General features: G+C 41.3%; 1 protein-coding gene across 1 annotated transcript; it reads left to right on the top strand.

Moving 5' to 3' along the window:
* Positions 1-1,294: 1,294 nt before the first annotated feature.
* map3k19 (mitogen-activated protein kinase kinase kinase 19) lies at positions 1,295-19,776 on the top strand (the record flags this gene model as incomplete). Its single annotated transcript, XM_080037978.1, has 19 exons — positions 1,295-1,445; positions 1,538-1,770; positions 2,777-2,893; positions 6,785-6,945; positions 7,512-7,627; positions 9,428-9,585; positions 11,822-11,885; positions 12,888-12,975; positions 13,332-13,376; positions 13,774-13,893; positions 14,462-14,619; positions 15,465-15,499; positions 15,604-16,219; positions 16,706-17,829; positions 18,137-18,241; positions 18,551-18,789; positions 18,878-19,130; positions 19,232-19,440; positions 19,644-19,776. The coding sequence occupies 19 exons, from the start codon at positions 1,295-1,297 to the stop codon at positions 19,774-19,776; spliced, it is 4,125 nt and encodes a 1,374-aa protein (XP_079894104.1).
* Positions 19,777-20,029: the final 253 nt, after the last annotated feature.

The following is a 20,029-nucleotide window of genomic DNA, read 5'->3' as shown; positions in this document are numbered from 1 at the left end:
AACACCAACAACTGATTTCATGCAGACATATTCTATACAGCTATTGTTGGAATTGAGAGGAGCTGATAAATAGGACAAACTATGATTTAGATATGGCAAAGTTCACACCTTACCACAGCTACATGTGATAATAGCAGGTCTTCCTCTTCAACAGACATTTATATATTACAACCTCCAGAGGTCAGTACACCATTGGTTTCTAGTGTGTGTGTGTGTGTGTGTGTGTGTGTGTGTGTGTGTGTGTGTGTTTCTAGTGTGTGTGTGTGTGTGTGTGTGTGTGTGTGTGTGTGTGTGTGTGTGTGTGTGTGTGTGTGTGCGTGAAGGCATTATTTAAAATGCATCATTTATATGAAGAGCTGCAAGTGATTGTCTGGAAGTTTCTACTACTGTTTTATTTAAAGGTATATCACCAAAGTATATTTTATACTTTTAATTCCTGGTCCCCAAAGGTTTAAGTCAAATCAACAATCAGTTGAACAACTTCTCGTACTCCTCATTCAATTGCAGCAAAGCAGTAGATGCACTGCGGTCAGCCTTTTCCCCTGTTTCCTTCAAAACAAAACCTGTTATGTTCACTAAAGGCTCTATTGAGACTGCACACTTGACATAAGGACCCTCAAAAGAAAAATTCTGGCATATAATAATAACAGTGATACCAAGTCACAACCTCTCTAAGTGTGTTAGCCTGCTGGGGGTATTTAAACCTATTGCCTGGCCCGTCTGTCTGTCGGCCTGCCTGTCTGTCTGACTGTCTCCAAGGCAACCGGGAGTAAACCAACAGCAGGAGGCGAGGGAAGAGAAGAAAAGGAGTGGAAACACTATAGTGTGGAGAGTGTGTTAGAAAAGGATCAAAGGTGTTTGCTCTTCAAATGTCCAAAGAGGGTCTGGTGAGACATATGGCTGCAGTAGTTCATCAAGACATTTGGAGAATGGGACCTTTACAAACAGCCTAACACCACTGCAGTAAGTAAAGAAAGTTCGTTTTAACATGGGATCTCCCTTCCTGGGGGCGTATAAGTAGCATACTATTGATTATGCAAAACTATCTCTTTATATCTCTTACTGCCTTTTTCTAATATAGATTTAGATTGTATTGCATTAATCTTGTTATGTGCTCTGATAGTGTTGTTAAACATGATTCATTTAAAAATAAATGTTTAATGTTTTATGTGCACACACACAAACACACACACACACACACACGCACACACACACACACACACACACACACACACACACACACACACACACACACATACACACACACACCTACGTGAACATATGTACACTGTCAATGGAGGACAAGCTCATTGATGCACATTACGGTGAGCGAATAATTCCTCTGTGCTGTGTCAGTGGGGACCTGTGGATCACTAGAGACTTGCATCATGGGGCTGACTGCACAGTGATGATCTCATACACAGACGCTGAGCTGAAGGATCTGCGTATACCAAATATACCAGCGCTGTGTTTACAATTATCCATGAGCCGTTTAATCGTTTTGTCTAAAGTGTTGTTCTAACCACTAATCACACAGATCAGAAAATCGGGAAGCTGGGAATTATGGAGAGGAGTGAGAGCAGAGAGGAGAGGAGCGCTGATGAGATGCTGAGAAGACAAGAGGAGGACCATGAAGAAATCCTGCTTGAGAGCCTGGGACTAGAGGTGGAGGTCCAGGAGCATCAGGAGGTCTGCAGTGACAGTGAAGATGAGGAGGGGGAGCAGGAATCCACTCCACTTATCGCTGCCTGTCGCAAAGGCCTGAATAAGGTAAGTTACAAGGTGTGTGTGTGAAGGCTTAAAAAAAATCTAATAAAAAGTGTAGAAGACAGAACAAGTATGAAATGTGGAAAGCAGCAATCGCAAGAGAAGCTGAGGACAACTCATCTTGATCTTGTTCCACTAAAGAAAGGGTCAAAAGGTCCCAAACCAATGATATACCACAGCACCAAACTAAATCTGTCCCCAAAACTATTCCCGTGTCGGAAAAAGTTTTAGAAGTAGAGTGAGGATGGAAAAAAAAGAGTGCATTGGAATGTTATAGCACGTACGGTCGGAACATAGACTAGACTTCTAAATACATTTTAAACAACTGAAATAACACAAAGAGAGTCGCAAAGGCCTCAATGAGGTAAGTTACAAGGTGTGTGTGTGCGTGTGTGTGTGTGTGTGTGTGTGTGTGTGTGTGTGTGAGAGAGAGAGAGAAAAATTAGGCCTGGAAAATTCCCAACACCTGAGTTTGTCTGAGGTATTTTTCCTACCAATAACAATAATACATGGGCCTATGGGATCTAGTGCAACTGCTCTGCATCCTCTGGGAGGGGCGGGGGGCATCATCAAAACAAACACCTGACTTACTGGTAACGCATATAGTCTGTTGAGACCATGACTCACATGTGTTTCTCTCCCAAATGTGAAGCTCTCGAGATGCAGGCTTGTCTCACTGTGACACTCCCCCTCATGTTCAGGTTCAAAAATTATAATTTGGGTTTCTACTAGAAACTGTTTTCATGGTGTAGTGTCCAATTTATATTTCATTGTTGAATCTCCTCTTTTTAGCATCGGTCTGAAACGCTGAAAGAGCCTGTCTCTTTAAAAAAAAGAAAAAAGAAGCCCAGTCTGCTGTGATTGGCCCTGAATCTAACTGCCAGTTTGAATTATCAGAGGTTGAGGTATAGTGCTTAGTTCGGTTGGTAATGAGGGGGCGTGGCTTCTGGCTTCATGATGTCATTGTTGTGCCATTTCTTGTCCTATACCATTCTGCTGCTGTTGACAGGTGGCGGAGTGTCTGCTGAGGACCGGGGCTGATATGAGCCTGTGTAACCCCAGGGGGCAGACAGCGCTACACATAGCTGCCTGGATGGGAGACCTGCACTCCTTACAGCACCTGCTGGTAAGTGCTAGAAGCAAGCCCCCACCCCAGCAAATTTTACCAGCATCAAATGCGGAAGTTACAAACATTGCAGGAACTTCCGGTGGACACTAGGGGCAGGTTTCAAAACAGAGCAATTTCCCTTGACTTCAATGTTAAATATGCCGTTTTCACAGCTTTATTAAACATATTTTCTTTCCAATATGCTATCTATGGCTAGAAGGCGTCCCTCATGTGCCATGACAACAAAGGGCATCAACAAAGTATTTATATGACAAAAACAACTAACTTGGTATTCTGTCATTACCTGTATCTAAGTGTTATTAAAGCTGCTGGAAACCTGGTCCAAAATAGTAAAAATCAATATACGATATCAGAGTTGGGTCTCAATAAGCTTTTACAAAACTCTGATTGAAAAATAATTATTACAAAACTTAGTTAAAAAAAACATCTGTTTTACTGCCTAGACCATTTGACAGGGCTTGGCCATATCAAACGGTCTCCATGGCAACAGTTGTTAAATATATTATAGATTGTCCGGGCAGTGATTGTTTCAAAATACTTATTGTGTAATAAGAATCAGAGCATAGACTGCTTCATGTAATCAGAATTTCTGTAAGGATTGTCAACTCTCAAATAAAAAAAATATCTTTATTTTGTGTTGAAAAATATGCCTTAAACTCTTTTTACATGCTAACTATCATGCAACTAACTCCCCAAATTACATTGTTAGAAGGATTTTGTGGAATTGGGCTTACAGGGGCTAAAGTTCACTCAAAGTCAGCACTTTTAGGGATAGACCATGTAGTGCCATACTGCTGTTTAACAAGAACAGGATTTCTCTATTGCTTAAAAAATTTGATCAGCCAGAGCTTTTTTTATAGTGGAAAGGGCTATTTTGGATTTTATTCAAAATATTGGCAAAATGGAGAATAACATCATGAACTCCCAGACTTTATCCCTTTAACTCCCGCACCAAGAAAAAAGCAATGAAAAAATAATTTTTTGGCATTTTGTTTCCCCTTGGGTAAATATATAACACAATCAGATATTTTTTTTTGCTTGGACCCCAAAGTTTTTTAAATATTAACCTCTACCAAACGGTTGAGATGGCGATTCATGGTTAAAGTACCAAAATTCCTAAAAATACCAAAAACAGTAGAAAAGTAAAATATAACACCAATGTATAATGAAATAAACAACAAAATATGTTTTGTGTGCATTGGATCAAGTTTTTTTCTTGTAGTATGCCACAAAAAATTGCTGTTTTTTATTTCAACAGACGAAAATGTTGAATCGAGCAAGAAAACTTTGCATTTCCAACTTTCATCGTGACCTCATCTGTGTTGAGGTGTAACAGCCCAATATACTCAACTTGAATTCACTTTTGATTGTATGCTAGTTGTCTTGTCGTCAAAATACTGCAGTATAGCGACTGCCATAGTGCCACGGCCACTCCGATTCTCCAGGCAGTCTCATGTTCCATTGCCCGCTCACTTGCAAATAAGGGCCAGAGGTTCTTGAATTCCTGACTCATTCTAATACTTAAAAAAACATTGCATAACACAGGAAAAAATTGCATCAATGACTTGTGTCTTACCAACATTAGTCATTTGGTTGAAATCGGATTATGTTTGATAGTTATGATTTCCACATATTTAGTTATGATTTCCACATATTAATTTAAGATATTAACCAAATTCAATCGGAAAACATCTTCGTTTGTTATATTCTTGGACAGGATATCAAGGCGTAGTCATGGTGGGGAGGGGTTGCAGTGCAGTGGGCTGAGGATCTCATCTCTGCTGTTTGCAGATGATGTGGTAATGATGGCATCATCGGTCTTTGACCTTCAGCTCTCACTGGATCGGTTCGCAGCCGAGTGTGAAGCGGTTGGCATGAGGATCAGCACCTCTAAATCTGAGGCCATGGTGCTCAGTAGGAACCTGATGGATCAACTCCAGATATGGAATGAGTCCTTACCCCATAGTGAAGGAGTTCAAGTAGCCTACTTTTGGGTCTTGTTTGCGAGTGAGGGAACAATGAGAGTGAGATGGCCAGAGAATCGGAGCAGCAGGGGCGGTTTTGCACTCGCTTTACCGCAACGTTGTGACGAAAAGAGAGCTGAGTCAGAAGGCAAAGCTCTTGATCTACCGATCGATCTTCATTCCTACTCTCACCTATGGTCATAAAGGCTGGGTAATGACCGAAAGAACGAGATACGAGTGCCCAAAATGGGTTTCTTCAGGAGTGTGGCTGGTTGCTCCCTTAGAGATAGGGGGAAAAGCTCAGTCACCCTGAGAGATTTGGAGTAGAGATGCTGCTCCTTTTGCAAAGAAAGTACTAGTTGAGATGGTTGGGGCATCTGGTAAGAATGCCCCCTGGGCGCCTCCCTAGGGAGATGTTCCAGGCACGACCAAGACCCAGGACTAGATTGCGAGATTACATCTCTAAACTTGCCTCTGAACACCTCAGGATCCCCCAGTTAGAACTGGTTAATGTGGCTAAGGAAAGGGAAATTTGAGGTCCGATGGAGCCGTTGGCCCACCGACCCAACCCTGGATAAGTGGATGGGCAACGTATAAATGGCTGAATTTTGAAAAAATCTCAGAAAGTGAAAAAAACGACGTAAATAAGAAATTATTTTAGCATATTTATGATGAAATAGCATTACATGTTTCATATTTACAGCAATGAATGATCAGAAGTATTGATTTGTATTGCACATATTAAATTATAATGGCATTAGATGCACTTTGCTACATTAACCATAAAGTGCTAAATCAACCGTTTGGTTGAGGTAGTTTTCAAAAAATTATTACACGTTTATTTAAGTCTTTTTTGTGGTATCAATTTACATAATTCTGTTCATTAGGGCGTTGGACAATATGACTTGTTGAAAAAATATACTTAGCTTTAAAAATTTCACCCAAAAACTGTCAACATGTTTGGAGTGATTTTCTTGTTTACGATTTTCAGGTTTTAGGGGACCTAAGAGGCATACCATTTAAAGACACAGTGACATCTAGTGGGTTTTTTTAGGATAACATACGTCCAATCAGGTTTATTTAAATTGAGCACCCCCCTCAATAAAATATAGTGACTCAAAATGTGCTCTACCAAACGGTTGAGCAGGCAGTTAAAGGGTTATGAGCTGATTGTTTGGCATTTTTAATTTGAATATGAAAACACATTCCTGAGGCTTATGCAGCTCAGAGCAACAAACAGGCTGGCAAGACTCACAATGTCCTTGAGCGACTTTGTGCAGCTGGTAATGTGAGACATGCCGTGTCATCAGGTGCTTTTCATTCAAACAATGAGTGTGATGAAAACAGCAAGCACTAATAATGCGTGGTGTGTTTTCAACGTGGTGCAGCCAACTGTATTTACTGCTACAACACATTTTTAGTAATTTTTAAGTAATTTTTAAAGTGTTTTAAGAATGAATTAAACACATCCCATTCCTTAGATCATAAAGAGGATTCAAAAGACCTAGAAAATAATTTCCTGAATCCCTTTCTTGTTATTTATTTGTTCATTTGTCTGAACATTTCTCACTGATTAGAAGTGGGTCGGACTCTGGTGGGAAAAGATGATGTATTTCCGTGCACCTATCAGGATTTAGCAGCAGGTCTTTCTACATGCCGAGCATTTTTGTCTAAACAATTTTGAACAAAACTCCAAGCTGATACTATTTCGGATGCATGTATAGGTGTACATAACTTTTCTCAACGTTTTTATTTTTAACTTTTGGATTTCTGAATTTTAATAGACCACAAATCGAAGCGCATTCCCTTGTTTGTGACCTCAGCGTTTTCATGCATTTCTCCAAACTGAATACCAGTGTGTCATGTGTGAGGCGACTTGTGTTTGTAACATGTGTATATGCCTGTGTGTGTCCACTGGTATCAGGCTCAGACAGACAGTGTGGATGTGAATGTTCCTGACAGTGAAGGCGTGACAGCAGTGATGCTGGCAGTCAGGGACATTGACCTGTTTGAGCGCATGGAGACACCAGTACCATGGGATCACAGACCTGTGGAAGTGGTCAAGGAACTGCTGGGACTCTCGGCGTAAGAAAGCACACATCCATGCAATGCATACATCCACTGACAGTGTGGACTGTGTACTCCTGTACAGACACACACAATACATATACAAACTTCACATTTCCAGCAGTTACTTACTTTCCCTTTGTTTGGTCTTGGATACCATAAATTAAAATACTCAAAATATAAAAAAGTGCTCCATAAAGGCTTGGAGTTGCCATCTAGTTGTACATGTTTGCTAATATTTAAGAGAGAAATGTAAATGCATATCGTTAGCCTCATAGCATAATTGCCTAAATCATATTTACTGTACTCTACGTTTACTCTACATCTACTCTATTCTATATCGATTCTACTCTACATCTACTTTTCGTTAGCCTAATAGCATAATTGCCTAAGTCATATTTTAAGGGTTATAGAGTAGGGTAAAGTAGATGTAGAGTAGAGTAGATGTAGAATAGAGTAGATGTAGAGTAAAAGTAGAGTAGAATAAATATGATTAAGGCAATTATGCTATGAGGGTAACGATATGCAGAAAAAATGCTTCTCCTGAGAATTGTCCCATATATGTCTCTTAACTTTTCAATCAGTGACGTGCGGCTACACGACCACAGTGGCTGTTCTGCTCTCCACTACACAGCTAACATCAGCAGCCCTCTGAAGGACCAGCTCCTTCATATGATGGCCCAGGCCCTGATCCACACAGGTACCACACACACACTGGACACACACTCACACATCCAGCATGAATGTACTCTGAAATGCTCTGACATGATACACACGCTTCGGCCTGCTATTGTCTTTTACCATTTAAAGCCACACTAATCCTTATTTTTTATTCACTTAGATATAAATAGAATAGGAAATAGATGGAGAAAGTCAGCAACTTGAAAATAAACATTTAGCAGCTAAGTAACCAACTATTCGTTTGATTAAGACATGAAGATAGATAGATAGATAGATAGATAGATAGATAGATAGATAGATAGATAGATAGATAGATAGATAGATAGATAGATAGATAGATAGATAGATAGATAGATAGATAGATAGATAGATAGATAGATAGATAGATAGATAGATAGATAGATAGATAGATAGATAGATAGATAGATAGATCAATGAAAGCAGAGACAGTAAGCCCTCTTTATAAGTAAATTGAAATGACTAAAATGAAAATAAATAGACTAGTCACTAGTCAGGTAGATGAAATGGTAGCTAATGTTGCTCTGTGCCTGCTAGATGTGTAAGTAACGGTTGCTTAAACGTTTACCATATTAACTGTTAATAATGTTGTGGTAAAATTTCAGCGTTGTGAAAAACAGCACTTTCCGATGCCCAAAGAGACCTAAATCATGAACTATTGCTGCTTTAAAGTGCTGCTGGAGTCGTGGGAAAATTCTGATCTCACAACATTACATGTGATCCGCTTTGAGAGTAGGAATTATAAAATAATTTGTACATTCTCGTGTGTGTGTTTCACAAGTCTATAATCTTATTGGAATTATTATCCGGTAACTTATCGTTGCGTTTGATGAAAAGGATCCCGCTCAACAGCTTTGCAACGTAGCAGAGTTTCCCAACAATATTGGGCTTTTTTTTAAAGTTGTTTCCTGTTTTATTTCCACATAAAACATTACATAATACATGAAAACCTTAAGACATGACAATTCAAATGGAGAAAGTGATAATTTTTTAATCACATGCATGAATTCATGAATAGCCATATCCAACCTTAACCGTATGTTTTCTCTGTTCATTATTTTTTGGATCATTGCCTTCCAATTTGTTCACTAAATAAACACATGCTGATGTCAAATGCGTGGTCACACATGGTCACTGGCTCGTGTTACCTGCTTCACTTTAGTTACTAATTCATTGATAAGTCATCTATTAAACTGGGTGTTGGATGCAAAGTTTACATTTAGCATGTATGCCCACGTGTAACATATACTTACATGCATGACTATGTGGAAGCACACACACACACACACACACACACACACACACACACACACACACACACACTACTCTTTCAATCTTTCACATGCAGAGGCACACACACACCAACAGCATACCAAGTTCATTCATAATCCTGTTTTTCGAAGTAAAACCCCTGCCGTTCCACTCAAAGCTTGCTCTTACATAGAAGGGCATAAGAAAGGCTTGTTTGTGTATGTCTGAGCCGGCACGCTTCTCAATTCCTTCATAGGAGTGTGTGCGTCACAGTTTGTATCGCGGACAGCAATACAGTAACAAGGTGACACAGCATGGAATGAGGAAGGGATGAAAACAGGAAAAGAGGTCAAACTTGTCTTTTTTTTTAGACCTCACCTTGTGTAAACAGCACAGGGGTCCAGGGTTAAGGGGTGTGTGGAACCTAAATCCTTGACGCGCTCTGGTTGCAACTGGTGTATTTCCTCCTTTAAGCGTCAATATAGGCCACACAGAGTTATACTTACTTTGCTGACTTTTTGGACAGATGCTGCCCCTATGTCACTCCTAGCCCTTGGCCCAAACTCACACCAGGATCTGGACTCAGAGTTTGGGGATTGGGACGTAGAGTTGGACCTCGAGGGTCGTTATCCTGACCACTCGACAGTTGCCTCTCCGACGCAGACAACAACCCATCAACAGCGCTTTCTACTACACAGCCACACAGGGGTAAGTGATATAGAGCAAGCAAAGTCTACAAGAAAGTGCTTTGAAATGTCTCTTCTATATTCTTCTCATTCTTGTTCAGAGCTTCCGGGAGAGCGGTTTCTTGCCGTCAGTAATTGATTGAACTGTCCAGACTTTAGATAACAACAGCCTGTATAAGGGAGACTAACATGGCAGCAACACAACCCTCATGATCTGCCTCAATAATAAAATGTTGTATTCAGTGTGCTATAGCCCCACAGGGACTGAAAGGCACAATCTGGCTGTCAGGTGCCACTAGAAACAGACACATGGGCGGTGAGCTGTCACCCACAACAAGACAAATATGGAGGAGGAAGTAATTGGCTGTTTAGATAAGTGTGTTTGTGTGTGTGTGTGTGTGTGTGTGTGTGTGTGTGTGTGTGTGTGTGTGTGTGTGTGTGTGTGTGTGTGTGTGTGTGTGTGTGTGTGTGTGTGTGTGTGTGTGTGTGTGTGTGTGTGTGTGCATGTGCGTGCGTGTGTGCTCTGGGTAGCTGACACTTAGCCGCCATGCTACATTGTTATGAGCGTCTGTATAGATGGAGCAGACAAGCAGGGCAGCTGGTTAGCTGGAAGAGAAGAGCAGGTGGGTTATGGGGAACAAGCCACAGTTTATGTCTCTTAGAGGCCCACTGACACACTTGACTGTAATGTATGTGTGCTGTGTTCAAACTCTTACACACATTAACAACATTATAATTGCAATGTGTAGGTTAATCTACAAAGTGCTATATCTGTATCCGAGTTGCTTCTGTGCGTGTGCCAAAACTCCACCCTTTGATCTTCAACTGAACCTTTTATTGCTTTTCATATTATCAGTGAAATGTAATCATTCTAAAATCAAATGAATGCCTTTGTGGTTTGGTAGCAGTGCTTGGGGTTTCAGTAATATCTTAAGTTTATGTGACACAAGTGAAATATTTGCTCCAACCAGGACATATGTAATACTCTAAACACTTTACAATAAGGGTACATTAATTAACTGTTAGTTAAGGCTTAGTTAATGCTATTAACGGTTAGTTAATGTGAAGTTCATGCTTATTAGGCATCAACTAACTATAAATGCTTAGTTATTAACTGTATGTTAATGTTCAGTTTGAGCATTTACTACGCTTTGTTAACAAATGCTTAGTTAAGCATTAACTAAGCGTAGCAGTTAATTAATGCTCATTAAGCATTAATTAAGCCATTAGTAACAGTTAGTTGATGCTTAGTTAATGCTAATTAGTAATGCACACACCAAGCTAGAAATCTTGGAGTAGTGATAGATTCCGACTTGAATTTCAAAAAACACATTAAATCAATTACTAAGTCAGCCTACTACCACCTTAAAAATATATCGAGAATTAAAGGGCTAATATCTCAGCAGGACTTAGAAAAACTTGTCCATGCATTTATTTTTAGTAGACTTGACTACTGTAATAGTGTCTTTGCAGGCCTTCCTAAAAAATCAATCAGACAGCTTCAGCTAATTCAGAACGCTGCTGCTCGAGTCCTCACTAGGACCAAAAAAGTAGATCACATTACCCCAGTTCTTAGGTCTTTACACTGGCTTCCTGTCACTCAAAGAATTGATTTTAAAATATCGATGATGGTCTACAAAGCCTTAAATGGTTTAGGGCCAAAATACATTACTGATCTGCTGATACGTTATGAGCCGCCCAGAGCCCTTAGGTCGTCTGGGACAGGTCTTTTAAAAGTCCCCAGAGCTAGGACTAAACAGGGAGAGGCGGCATTCAGCGTTTATGCGCCCAATGTCTGGAACGGACTGCCAGAGAGTCTGAGGTCCGCTGAGACTCTCAGCTCTTTTAAATCGGGTCTCAAAACGTTCTTGTTTCCCTTTTAACCTGTAATTTTTTTTTTTTTTTTTTTTGGTAAAATGTTTTAATTCTTTTATTTAAATGTTGTATTTTTATCCATGTTTTAAATTTGTTCATTTTTTTTTGTATTTGTATTCTTTATTTGATTTTAACCCTGTGAAGCACCTTGAGTGGCCCTGTGCCTGAAATGTGCTCTATAAATAAAATTGCCTTGCCTTGCCTTGCCTAATGACTAACAGGTCATTAATGTACCCTTATTGTAAAGTGTTACCTAAAATTGTTTGGTTATTCTTGAATCCTTGGACATTTCTGGCAACCCCTGACTTCCCTGCCACAGGCCTCCATTTCTTTTTAAGACAAGGACATGTAATAAATGAAATGCTCACTTTTGTTCTTTCCAGGAAGTGCTGGAGTCTCCAGGGTACCCTCCTCCTCTATCTGACCATCATAAAGGCCTTAGCCAAGGTAAGGGCTGCTTCAAGGACTGCTGGAGGTTTTAGTGATTTTAGTGGGCTAAGGTGTGGACTATTTGCGAATGAAATTAGTTAGAGAAGGACACACTTTGTATTCAGAGTCCTGGAGGTTAAAATGTCTACAGACAAGAACTCAACACGGTGATATGGCTATCCTGCATGCCTACTTACACACTTACAAAGGTCATTTATTTTAATAAACAGTTTTTGACCTTTCATTTTGACCAATAAACATACTAGTCAGCTCCCAAATAGGCCACCAGATCAAATCAGTTCCTAAAGGCAGGGCATTGGGGGAGGTGTGACTGGGTGGGAGGGGTCTCCCATATACACACTAGCACCTCTCAGCTGAGAAACCCTGCACGTCTGGATACAGCAGCGTGCTAGAGACACAGTGAGGATGGAGCCGATCCCTAAAGGAGAATGTTACAGGGAGGAACTGACAGGATGTAATAGTTAAGTTCCTACCAAAGCCAGGAGAAATAGAGAAATGAAGTGGTCTCCATATGGGAGCAGAGTGGACCAACAGGTAACCCCTCTAAGTTTTCTCTTTGACTATCTACCAAAATCATAGGTAGCATGTGAATACTATTATTGTATATTCGAAATGAGCTGCAGCAGGAACGTCTGCTTATTTAGGCTATACTCAAAAAGTTTGCTCTCACTCATCTGTGGCTATCAAGGCACATTCTGGTGCTACGATGTGGCTTTGACACATCAAAATATACCAAACTGTACAAAGTGAGTAAAGTTGTCTTTTTTAGCATTCATGAATCTCCAGCCTTTCAAACGTGTTCAAATATTATAATTATAATTGCGATGTAAAATCAGATATGTTTTTTGGTGATGTAAGCCTTTCTTTAGACTCTTATTGGCCCGACAGATGGTATTTTCAAATGTGTATGTAAACGTGAACACTGAGTGAATACAATGTATTTAGGACTGGTGGGTGTAACTCTATGTGCATGTGTGTGTTTGTGTGTGTGTGGAGCAGATAAGGGGATCCCCGTCTGTTTCCAAAACGCCATGGAAACGATGAGAGACATCAGGCAAGCCTGCCAGGAGACAGGGAGGGGAAGCAGGTGGGCAGGGTGGAATCTCACAATCTTTTACAGATACACACACACACACATTCTCACATACACTCTTTTTATGTTACAGAGAAGCAATTATTGACCAGCTGGTGGCACCATGCTGACAGTATTGACAGTGCAGACACGTGAACACATCACAGCATCTGCTCATACGTAACCACAAACACAAATGTTTAATGTGCGTACAGTTAACTCTCCATCCCCCCCAAACACACAGTGTTGTGTACAAACAGCGCACTCTCCCCGGGCTAGTCATCAATCGCCCCTAGTCAACAAGCGCCCCTTACTCTGACATCAGCAGTAGCAAAGTGTCCTCTCGGGTTACACTCCTCTCCTGTATGCAGGCACCTGTCACTGTGTCCAGAGAACAACCTGTTCTACCCAAACAGGTTAGACACACAGGGACAGGGGGAGAGAGAGGGCCTTCTGTGAATCAGCCCATTGTCTGTGATGTGGAGCTCTCACCACTGAAATCAAGTCCAAAGCTCTCCAAGGAGAATAAAGGTCTTTGAGCAGGTCTCTTATTTCATAGCATCAGCTACCAGAAACAGAGAGAGAGAGAGGGAGTGAGAGAGAGAGAGAGAGAGAGAGAGGGGGGGGAGAGAGAGATGGGAGGAGAATTCGGCTTCTTGCATTATGTTCGTCTCAGCGCAAGGCAATACAATGTCATTCTTCATGTAATATTGTTAATGGGAATTCCTTTGTTTAGCCCCATCAAACTCTGCTTAAACACAAACTCTATTCTTGTACAAGGTAACATGATGTACATATTTTTCTGATCAACAGAGGTTTGTCTCTGCCGAGCCTGAGCTACAACAGCAGACGCTGGAGCCACCTGGATCCTGCTCCCCCATCTGCTTTGCTGAGTACCAGGACCTCCTGTCTGCCCGTACACCCTAGCCACAGGTACGGACTGCTGGACCATGATGTAGCCATTTGACAATTTGTTACCAATCAACATACAGTATAATAGAGTACGATGAGACTGCTGGACATTAAACATTGAATGAAATAGACGAGATGAAATAGAGACTGGATAATCTATTATATTGACATTGTAGCCCTTCCTCTAAATGATTTTTTATTTTTTTAAATAAATTCTTCCGACAACACACAGTCGAACTGATGGTTCACATTATGTGGACAAGAACCAAGATTTGAGGCTTAAAGGTTTTAGGGGTTGGTTACATTTTAACTCCTTCTGCACACCTTAATCTTTGGCACGGCTCCCAGCCCCCACATCTCCCTGTCTAAGTTAATTATGTTAGCTGGAGTGTGACACAAGAGGATAAGGTCAAAGGCCAAACGCAATTATTAATCGAAAGCAATTATTGAGCTAATTATATTTGATTACTCATTTTAAAATTCTTTACTGCCTGTCAATATTCTGATAATTACTTTTTTAAATGTATACAGTGGACCAAATAAAACTGTGGCTCTCTCTTAAAATCTCCTTTTGATTTGTCCCTCACAGACATAGAACAACAAGTGTGGTGGTGGCTGCATCCCCATCCTCCCCCGGCCTGCTGTCTGTGGCCGAAGCCAGCCAGCTCAGCAGATCAGCCCCAAGCCTCATGGAACCACTGCTGTGTTCAAACACTATGACGCAGGCCAGAGCACACATCCAGACCAGTACGTGAATGTGCAAACCACCTAACAAGAGAATAATTTTTATTTTATTTGCATTTCAAATTCATTTTTTTGAAGAATTACAAGGCAGTATTACTTTAGAGGGATTAGATTGTAAATATTTATTGATGTAAATATTCCAAAAGAAACAGTGTTGATGTTTCATCAATTGAACTATTGTAGTATGAATTTTAAGTAGTGGCCTAGAGGTACAGAGTGTAATATAAGAGTAGTTAGCGGCGTATTGGAGAGATTCTATTTTGCAACACTGCCTTGCTAACCCCTCCCTTTAGGATAATTGACATACGCTGCGGTGGCCTGTAAGAACAATAATCTAGTTACTTACGATGGCATCATCAACCACTGCCTCACGTCTTTCCACAATATCAAGCGATGAGGTGAAGATGTATTTACAATTAGTTATTAATTCTTAAGGACTTTTCTTCGTCTTCTAACAGGTGCATTTCAAGCAGAAACCTACTAACGTAAGGCCGTTAAATTTGTCCGTTCTGTGCTACTGTAGAAACATGGCGGTGCAAAATGGCGACGCGCTTCACTCCTATGTAGATATAAAACTCTTATTCTAAGGTATTACAAAAAAAGTATGTTCGGAAAAATGCCAACATTTAACATCAGACAGGCCAGAGTATTTTCATTTGCTGATGATAACCAGGTGTTGACATTTTAAAGTAATGTGAAATGTTGTACACATGTGTGCGTTAATTAGAGAGGTTGAAAGGTAAGGCAGACAGGAAGCATGGGTTGCATGTTATGTTATATGGCATGTGTGGTAACCACTCGGCCACCATGGCAACATTTTAAAACGTATTATCTCTTGCTGTCTGCAGGACTTGGTTCTCGGGAAATTTCAAATGAAAAAAAGGTAAATTCTATTCTTAAAACGTTGTATCCTTTTTTCCTTTCAGCTATGTGTGTACCTGGGTGGTCTCCATTGAATTACTGTTAATGTCCTTCTATTCTATGCAGGTCCAGCAGCGTCTCCTGCCAGCTCAGCATCCCAGAACACCCAAGCTGTTGGCACCACTGGACAGCAGGCCCAGGGACATTATGGCTTTGACAATGCTAAAGCCCCATGTTCCCCTGAAGCCCATCAGCCGGAGCTCTCTTTGCTCCAGGACCAGGTTGAGGAGAGAGAGGCTGTCCTGGGGCAGCCTGCACTCTGTCCCTCTGACCACTAAGGGTGGAAGTGAGGAGAGCGGTTTCAGCAGCAGTAGCAGCAGTAACCAGAGCTCCATTGATCTAGAAGATGAAGTGGAGGGAGAACAAGACAGGGATCCATATGAAAGAGCTTCTGCAGAACGCCATGCAAAGTTGGTTGGAGACATGCATTTGGAGCATTCGAGCGCTTTGAGCTCCGCTGAAGCTGATTTGCCTGGGAAGTCAAGGCAGCATTTTAAAGTTCAGTCAAGGATGAGTCCCGTTCCACCGATCCACAGATCAGAACATAGCCAGGATGGGTCGCCTATCAAATCTAGAAGTGATGTTCTCAGCACTGACACAAATATGACCTCTTCCTGTGAAGACAAAGACATCATAAATTACACAGAAGAGTCTGTTCATAGTCAGAGCTTTGTAAAATATGGTGAGGCACAACAGGGAGAAATTATGAATCCTACTAAAGACCCTGTGAGAGATGAAATACCTATTACACCAACGTCTAAGGAGCAAAAGAACAATGTGGACCAACTCACAAAACCGGAGACTCTGTTAAGCCATGGACTCATGTATAATACGAGTAATGACCTAGGTGGGAATTACATAAATGAGTATATAAATCAGGCAGAAATAACAATAAATGTAAAGTTGGATGTACACACTGCTGAAGAGTTAACTCAGTCGTTTACTCCAGCTGTAAACATGGATCCCAAGACAAATGAAAAGATGTTTAAAGCCATTAAGCCTGTCCAGAGCAAGGACAGAAGAACAAATGTGAACTGCGAGGCAAGAGCAAATATTCAAACCAACCCACAGTCCTTCAACATACTTGCAGACAAAGACAGACGCGTCCTAAATCGGAACAAGTCCAGATACAATGTGAAGTGCTACTCATTTTCCACACAAATTAAAGAAAAAAGCAGGAAGAGCCCTGAGCGAGAGACATTCAAGAAGGTCAAATCAAAGCTTAAACCTGTCAAAGGCACCCCATCACCACGAAAGAAGGTTATTGATCACGCACAGAGCAAAATAGCAACTCCTGACAAGCCTAACACTAACAGAGCTCAACAGCATTCCCCAATAGGAGAGCCGACAAGCACCCGGCAACTGAAGAGACATGGTCTAGGAGGGACACCCAGGTCTAAATCTGCTGTAGACTTCATTACCTACAAAGACATGTTTCAGCAGATACACAGTAAGGACGAAGGACCGGCAATCTACGAGATGTTCGCTGGTCCTGTCTTCGAGAACCTTCGCGTTTCCAGCTCCTGCGAGAAAGTTAAGGGCAGGCAAGTGCAGTCTGCTCCGCCTAGGAAGGTACAACCGTGCCATAAAGTCAAACACAGAACATCAAAACAAGCACAGAACAAGCTGAGAAGAAGTCCCGGGGAGAGTACGGTGGTTTTATCTAAAAGCAAACCAAAACACACATCCTCTAGGGGGAAACCTAACCTCACGCATGTATCAAGGAAAGGCCCACACAAAATGAAGGATATATTGGGTGGGCACACAGAGGCGCAGTTAGTTCTCTCAAAGGATGCCGACGTTTGTCATAACAGGGCTCAAGAAAAGGCTGAAGATGGTACGTTATCTACAATAAAGGAGTCTCTTTCTCAATATGGGACCGGAACATTAAACTCTGACGACAAAACTCTGACCATGTCTGCAACGTCTCATGCTAAATATTCTATTCACATGCACATGAATATGCAAGATAGAAACTGGAATTCATCAATAGGAAACACTAATCCTCCGGTTCCTGAGCCTGCGTCATCTCAAAGCCCCCAACAGCCCAAGATCAACACTTGGACGTCTTCGAGCAGCAGCAGCAGCACCATCATGTCACCAGTTTACCAGAAGTTTCTGGATGAGGTTGGGGACGGGCCTCTGACAGATGACCTGCTGCAATGTCTGGCTGAGGAGCTGATCTCATTGGACGAGAGGGATGTCTCCATAGACCCCTTCACTGAAAACCTGAACACAAGTAATGAGGAATCCAACAGAGGAGATCATCCTGTGCCTGGAAGATTTCCAGAGGTGAACTTACTGGTGTATTTTCTTGTAAAAAGTAACAAAACCACTTTTCTTAAGAAATAGAAGAAACAAACAAACAATGAAAGCCATTATTAAGCTGGATTTGGAACTGCATATATTCGTCTACTTTCATAAATCCACACATAGTTAATAGTTACATACAGGTAACATTAAAAAAAAAATGCCCAGGGCAAAACCTGTGTCTCTGTATCAGGGTGTTATAAATGTGAACTTTGGCGCACATTTATAGTTCCATGGAGTCAGATAGAAAACAAGTTGTACCAATCTAATTCTGTGTACTTTATCACAGGTTCATTCAGCAGACAGAGCAGCTTTGCTTGGCTCTGTGCTGGTTGTAAATGACACCATCTCATGGACAAAGGGTGAAGTACTTGGCAGAGGAGCATATGGAACAGTAAGTAAATAAAATAACAAAGTTAAGCTAAAGACCTATTCATGCTTGAAAAAAAGAGGTAGGCTACATTGTATCCTATCACCAACTTTGTGTGTTCTGCTCTGTAGATCTGTTGACCATCAGAACTGCTGCTTTTTGAAGCTCTCTCAGAGCTTCAAAAATGTACATGTTTTGGGGGGGTTATTTATTCATACTAGCCTTAAACCATGAGCTCCATATTGTTCTGACAAATACTCAAAATCCCATACGTGTAGCAGCAGATTTAGATGCTCACGTAACTCTGGAAATCACTGCTGCCTTCTTAACCAGGTGTTCTGTGGCCTGACCAGCCAGGGCCAACTGATTGCTGTGAAGCAGGTGAGCCTAGATGCCTCCGACCTCGATGTTGCAAAGAGGGAGTACAGTCATCTGCAGGGGGAAGTGGACCTCCTTAAAGTCCTCAAACACACCAACATTGTGGGTTTCCTGGGAACCTCATTGTATCAGCATGTGGTTTCTATCTTCATGGAGTACATCCCAGGAGGATCCCTTGCTAGCATCCTTCACAGGTTAGGTTGAAAATGGAAATTGACATCTTACAAATGTTAGAAATTTAAATAGATTTATTAACCTTTACACACATTTGACTGCCCTCAGGTTTGGTCCTCTACCAGAGCGTGTCCTGGCTCTATACACCCATCAGATCCTGGAAGGGGTGGCGTTCCTTCACCTGAACAGGGTGATTCATCGGGACTTGAAGGGAAACAACGTCATGCTGATGCCCACTGGCGTCATTAAGCTCATAGACTTTGGCTGTGCTCGCCGTCTCAGCTGCCTGAACCCCACTGCCAGCAACAGTGGAGATCTGCTCAAATCTGTCCATGGCACACCTTACTGGATGGCACCAGAGGTAGATATAGAGATTACTGAGGTTGACTTCTCGTCTGCAAAGATTACTTTAAAATGGCCTTTCGATCTTGTCTGATTCTTTGCATGTTTTCCACTCCTTAGGTTATCAATGAGACAGGATATGGCAGGAAGTCAGATATATGGAGTGTGGGTTGCACAATGTTTGAGATGGCCACAGGGAAACCACCACTGGCACACATGGACAAGATGGCTGCCTTGTTCTACATTGGGGCTCAAAGAGGGTTGATGCCCTCCTTACCAGATGGGTTCTCAGATAAGGCCAAGGACTTTGTGGATGTCTGCTTGACAAGGTGAGAACCGTTGTCCACTCAGACTGCAAGCTTCAATTCCGTTCAGTCCATGCATTTATATCTCGTTTATATATAATGGCAAACAATCAAGATTATTTTGAAGTAAATCAAGTTAATAAACCTAGTTCAGTTCATATATTTTCATTCAAAGGGATGTTTGGGAATATATTACATCATTTCATTTCATTTTCTCTCTCTGTCAGTGACCAGAGACTACGGCCTTCTGCAGACCAGCTGCTGAAACATTCATTCATTCTCCAGTGTGAGACCGGAGTGAATTCTAGGGAAACACAGAAGAGGAACTGCTGTGGTCACCCACATGGACTGTGTGGTTAACATGGAAACTCAAATAGAATGATTGAGTTCTACAGGACATTTAATGATTTCATCAGATTAGTGGCATGACATATTATTTTGGGACCTTTAAGGCCCTGCCACTCCATCCCTAGTGATGCACCAGTAGTGTGTTTGGAAACATGGGGCACTGGGCTCAGGTCCCAGACCTTTCTTTACCAACAATACAAGGTTTTTATCTAGGAGATGATAGTCATTGCACTCTTAATCTGAGGTTTAACATTAAGTATACAAG

The sequence above is a fragment of the Ammodytes marinus genome (genome assembly GCF_949987685.1).
Source record: "Ammodytes marinus genome assembly, chromosome: 12".
NCBI classification, from domain to species: domain Eukaryota; kingdom Metazoa; phylum Chordata; class Actinopteri; order Uranoscopiformes; family Ammodytidae; genus Ammodytes; species Ammodytes marinus.
This window is presented reverse-complemented; position numbering and strand designations above follow the sequence as displayed.